This window comes from Pundamilia nyererei, unplaced genomic scaffold (genome assembly GCF_000239375.1).
Source record: "Pundamilia nyererei isolate P.nyererei 1_Seehausen unplaced genomic scaffold, PunNye1.0 scaffold00760, whole genome shotgun sequence".
Lineage (NCBI taxonomy): Eukaryota > Metazoa > Chordata > Actinopteri > Cichliformes > Cichlidae > Pundamilia > Pundamilia nyererei.
The window spans coordinates 32,680-38,657 of record NW_005188161.1 but is presented as its reverse complement, the minus strand read 5'-3'; the positions used below and the strand labels follow the sequence as shown (position 1 = coordinate 38,657).

The 5,978-nt window shown below is 41.4% G+C and overlaps 1 protein-coding gene across 1 annotated transcript in view; it reads left to right on the top strand.

The window, feature by feature from the left end:
* The first annotated feature begins 335 nt into the window (after positions 1-335).
* LOC102208411 (uncharacterized) overlaps positions 336-5,978 on the top strand; it is a 12,988-nt gene continuing 7,345 nt past the window's right edge. The window contains exons 1-4 of the mRNA XM_013908002.1: positions 336-833; positions 2,246-2,608; positions 3,053-3,406; positions 5,462-5,827. Of these exons, the coding sequence (XP_013763456.1) occupies positions 764-833; positions 2,246-2,608; positions 3,053-3,406; positions 5,462-5,827 (1,153 nt within the window). The 5' untranslated portion in view covers positions 336-763. The remainder of the gene's footprint in view (positions 834-2,245; positions 2,609-3,052; positions 3,407-5,461; positions 5,828-5,978) is intronic.

Below are 5,978 nucleotides of genomic sequence, written 5' to 3'. Positions count from 1 at the left end.
GAAGAAATACTTGATGCATCTTGAAAATCCCCCGGCAGCCTACGTCTATTGCAGCATAACTAAGGGAGGATTCAGGGTCACCTGGTCCAGCCCTAACTATATGCTTTAGCAAAGAGGAAAGTTTTAAGTCTAATGTTGAAAGTAGAGATAGTGTCTGTCTCCTGAATCCAAACTGGAAGCTGGTTTCACAGAAGAGGGGCCTGAAAACTGAAGGCTCTCCCTCCGAAAAAGGGGAACTGATCCATTTCTAGTTCCTAAAACCTGTCACAATTCCTTGTTTTGTAAAGTTTAGATGTCAAAAACATGTGACAGAAGAGAAATATCCATTGCAATGTCACAGTACTAGAGTGGCAACGAGGTTATATCTGGTCTTTAAATCTGCTGAAGTAAAGACTTTAAAGCAAACAGGTGACAGGATCAACAGAAGAGACTCAGCCTCTGGGCGGAGCCAAGACAGGGAAGAAGACACTCTTCGTCTCCTCTTCACCTGCAGGACAGGAGGACGATAGAGACAGAAATGAAGAGAGAAAAAAACGCACATCACTACTACTACTTTGCGCTACGGTAGACTCAACTAAAGAGAAAGAGAAAGAAACGCTGGCCTCTCTGGACCATCGCAAGAACAAGCTAACTGATAACTGTTATCACACTAAGAGACTTTCAGCTTTCTTTAAAAACATCAGATTTTAAGTTCAGGGACTTTGTAATTGTTGAAAAATACCACCATTTTTTTGACATTTATTACACTTTAAACGAAGGAGCAATGTCTGCTGTAACGTCTGCATCTATCTGCTGGACTTTACTGTCTGTCTGCCTCTCGTTTGTCTCTGCAGGTGAGATTAGATTTCAGATTTATAAATTATTAACACTCTTCAAGGATTCTGTTCATTGTTTTAAAGGTGTGTTTAACTGGGCTGTATGACCTGCCACATCTGCCGAGAGTTAAAGCTTAAGGACTGATCTGAGGTCTGTTTCTTTTCCAAGCATTTCTGTTAAACCAGAAATGTGGGAGGAGGAGAGCTGCGTCATTTAGCTTGTGAGCACTCTGTTTACCTGAGATTGTCCTCTCCTCCTGCTACACCTGCTTCATTTCCTCAAACCCACAGTTCATTCCTAAGTTCATATCAAAACAAATCTGGTTTTTCCTACTCTGCACAAGTTTGTGTTATTACAAAGATAACAAGTGAGGTTGAACCAGCAGTTAGTCATTAGTGGGCTGTTACAGTAAACTGTTGGCAAAAAAATAAATCTTCAATTAAAAGCTACTCATTGGGAAAAAAAATCTTTACTTTTAAACTAACTCTGTTGCACATTAGCTTAACTTTCACTATTCATAGAAAATTTGTCAGCATAAAGCTTTAGATACACCTCTGCTTACAGCATTTTGAAGGCAGAACAGATATTTATAAATTTAGAAGTTGAATTTAGTAGACTTTGTTGCAAGATTACAGATTAATAATACATCATCACTCATTTGAGTGGAGCACAGATGTCTGTTCTGATCTTGACTGCCAGACTTTCAAGTGAGATGTAATAATCATTGTAAAGCTAGGTCGAAAAACCTAAAACCTCAGTTAGTGATAAAGGTGCCTTGATGGAGGGAGTACACTTCCTCTGTTAACTCTGGCTTCTTGCTTTAGGCCCAGTGAGTGCTAAAATTTAAATAAGGTGTTTGACTCATCATTTGACTCTTCTTCCGCACAAAATCGATCAATTGAACACTCCTGACACCAAACACAGGAACGGATGATTGATCACGCAGTGCTGCACATGAGAGCAATTTGAATTTTGGTGCAACATTAAACACTGGGTTGAAATTTAAAACTATCCTATTGGCTGATGAACATAGGCATGATAATTATGCTACTTTGTATTCTGATTGAAGAAAAGTTTATTTAGGTGACTGAATATTGTTAATATCAAATGTCTACAAAAAATCTGACTAACTTCAGAATATGCCTTCTGTCACTTCCACAGCAGAGGTCTAAAAAAAAGCTAATGAAGACCAAGCATAACAATGTATTTATAGACTAAATAATAAGTAATTATGAAACAGTGGTGCTGTAACTACAGTAGCCCTTCATTAAGTGAGTTCACACAATATTCCTTCACTAGACAGTCAGTCATTGACTGAATGTGCCCCTTGTGTTTGTCTGAAGCAATATACAGTAAAAAGCTTCCTGATCTCCCAGTAGCTCAGGTTGTTCGTTGATCTCTTGAACCCCTCTGTTGTTTCCTCTTTCAGTAGAAGAAGTTATATTAGGTCAGACTGGAATGACCATCGCTCTGCCATGTCAAGTTCCAAGCAACAACAACCCCATTGTAGCTGTGGAGTGGAGCAGACGTGACCTGGAGCCAGAATATGTCCTTTTTTACCGGGACAATAAGCTTGTTCCAGATTACCAGCATCCGTCTTTTAAGAACCGGGTGGATCTGCAGGACAGACAGATGAAGGGTGGAGACGTGTCTTTGATTCTGATGGATCTTACTACTGATGACGCGGGAGCATACGAGTGTTACGTGGTCCAGAAAGGAGCGAACCACAGCAAAACAACGAGTCTGGATGGTTACTACATCAGAGCCACCTACCTGACTGTTTCTCTTCAAAGTGAGTTGGTAGAGTTCAGTTTGTTAGTAGAGATGAAGCTGCTTCCTGGTTCTTGATATCTGATGTTTCTGAGGTGAACAAAGCTTGGATCCTTGTACTTGTATACCTTATACTTTAAAACTTGCTACATGGCAAAGTAAATCCATTGGGTATCCTTGTTGGTCTTCAGACAACAATTCTGATGGCTAAAGAACCAAATGGGACAGGCAGAAAAAAAAACCCAAAAAAAAAAACCTTGCTACAGCCTGTAAAAGACAGGTGCATTTGTAGACATCTGTTGTACTCAGATGGCCATAGCAACCTATACAATGTAGGTCTATTAGATCTGTCTATCTATATATATGTATAGATATTACTTTGCTTTGTTCTTTTCTGTGATTGGCTGCTGCTGTAGTGATCAGTTAGTTCTTTAACCTCTGTGCTCTATTTTGTTTCTTCTTTCAGACCACAATAACAACATAATTATTGGGGGAGACATGGCCACTCTAGAATGTCAAGCTCCAAACAGCAATGACCCCATCATAGCTGCATTATGGATAAGACCTGACCTGGAGCCAGAATATGTCCTTTTTTACCAGGATGATGAGATTGATACAGATTATCAGCATCCGTTTTTTAAGAACAGGGTGGATCTGAAGGACAGACAGATGAAGGGTGGAGACGTGTCTTTGATTTTGAAGGATGTGACAGCTGATGACTCAGGACTCTATGTGTGTTACGTTGACCAGAGAAAAACGAAACAAACATGTCTGGATATTCACCCCATCAGAAGCACCTACCTAACTGTGGTTCCTCCAGGTAAGTTTGAGTTTTACATGAAGGAGGGGTTCACATGAATAGGATGAGGGACCTTTATAATCTTCTGTACCCGACATTTACACTGACCATGAAAAAATAGCATGCCATGCCATGATTGGTGACTCAGTGCTTTCTTCTGGTCCAGCTTTGTCTAGCTGCTGGTAGAATTTCAAGATGCCAGCCACTTCCTCTATCTGTCAGTACTACATGCCGTGCAGGGGCCTGTTCTTCCATGATGGTTCATGGATCCCCGTCCTTTCTTCTTTGGCTCTCTGGTACCACCAGTATTGGGGAGTAATGGAATACATGTACCGGTGTTACGAATTTAAAATACAAAATATGAGTAACTGTATTCCGTTACAGTTACCGTTTAAAAGAGTGATATTCAGAATACAGTTACTTTTTATTATATATATATTTATTGGTATTTTCCTGTTTCATATGTTAGGCTATGCCCTCTCTATTTTTGGTGATTCCACGCCGGTAGAACCTAAACAAAACATGCATTAAAAGGCTCTAATGTCTGTGTCTCAATCTGGCGGCCCATGTCACCTCTACTTGTGGCCCACGTAAAGGACGTGAAGAAATGTTTTAAAAAATTATTATTCCAAAAATGATTTAATATGAAGACAATATGTAGAGTGTTACAAAAAGAATGTAGCCTCATGGGCAGTGTAGTCCGTGCTGCAGGGAGAACGGACTGCCATACCAGTTATGTATCTGTGAGAGAAAGGGAGGGAGAAAAAGGATAGTCAAAAAGTATGAGTTGTCACTGAGCAGAGACGGGAGCTGGAAGCATGTAAATATAATAATAACCACTGCAGCCAAGAAGAGTGCCTGACAGCCCAGTTGTAAGTAAGCTATTAAGACTCGACTGTACACAGTGTTCGTGTTTTCCTCCGAATCAATAAGTTCCGTTGGAGCAGCCTTTCAGCGCCTCTCTCTGTCTCTCGTTAGCAAAGTTGACCCAGACACCAAGTAAAGCTAGTTTTCAGCTACGAGCCCGACACAGAACCCACCGTATTAGCCAGAGGTCCCTTTACTACGGTTCGGAGCCGCGGACCTTCAGTAACAGTAATAAATCACAGCAATAGTGCATTCACGTAGTTGTAAACAGCATGATAATATATTAAGTAATCCAAAGTATTCAGAATATGTTACTTTCATTGAGTAACGTAACGGAATACGTTACAGAATACATTTTGGGGCATGTATTCTGTCATCTGTAGTGGAATACATTTTAAAAGTAACCTTCCCAACACTGGTTACTAGAGGTATTAACTGAGCACACGGTCAGTTGGGGCCATCTTCCTGATTTAGTCTTGGATGTTTGTTGTCTCATCCTGGACTGTGTTACTAAGACTCACCAGTCCCTGGCTTCCTTCCTTCTTCTTACTATTCAGCCTCCGGGTGCTGGACCTGGGATGAAACCCTCCATGAAGGAGCTTACATGTCTTGATGTCACTGGCTTCCATCTCCTCCTTTGGCCAACTTATTATTTCAGGAGTGTACCTGATCACAGGCATGGTGTAGGTGTTGATAACTCGGATATTGTTCCAGGTATAACTGTGCCTAAAATGATTAAGCACATGGCTGAATAGATGAATGGGGCACAGAATTTAATTGGCAAGAATACCAAAGGCACAAAACACCAGCTATTGATAGACGGAGCAGTTGTCCGAGCTCCTTAGCATGCATGGAGGGTTTCACCCCAAGTCCAGCACCCTAAGACTGTGTGCCAAGTGGAAGGATAGAGGCAGGGGACTAGTCAGTGTCAGAAAAAGTAGGAAGAGGAGGAGCCATCATGGAAGGACAGGTCCATGCACATTATATAGCACTGGCAGATAGAGAAGGGGGCTGACATCCAGAAATCCTACCAGTGGCTAACAGAGCTGGACTAAAACACAGCACAGTGGAACCAATTATGGCAGCACAGGAACAAGCTCTGAGTACAAGATCCAAAGATCCAATCTTTTTTTTTTTTTTCTGTGACTGGCTGCTGTAGTTGTAAGTTAGTTCGTTGACTTCTCTACTCTGTGTTGTTTCCTCTTTCAGACCAGAAAAACATCACAGTTGATTCTGGGCAGAACATCATTCTACCATGTCGAGTTCCACACCCGGATTTAAAGTTTATCATGGTTGTAGTGTGGAAAAGAGCTGACCTGGGAGAAGAATATGTCCTTTCTTACCAGAATCAGCGATTTCATCCAGAAAATCAGCATCCGTCTTTTAAGAACCGGGTGGATCTGCAAGACAGACAGATGAAGGATGGAGACGTGTCTTTGATTCTGAAGGATGTGACTACTGATGACTCGGGAGCATACGAGTGTCATGTGGTCCAGAGAGCAGTGTACATTAGGGAGACAGCCAGTCCTGATAGTGAACGCATCAGCACCAACTATTTAAGTGTTGTGCGTCCAAGTGAGTTGACAGATTTCAGTTCATACACACACAAACACACACACACACACACATATATATCGTTAGCTTCATAGCATAAGTGCCTAAGTCATTTTTTTGTGATGACATAGGCAGACGGACAGGATGATGCAGCAGTGGTAGGGGAGTAAAG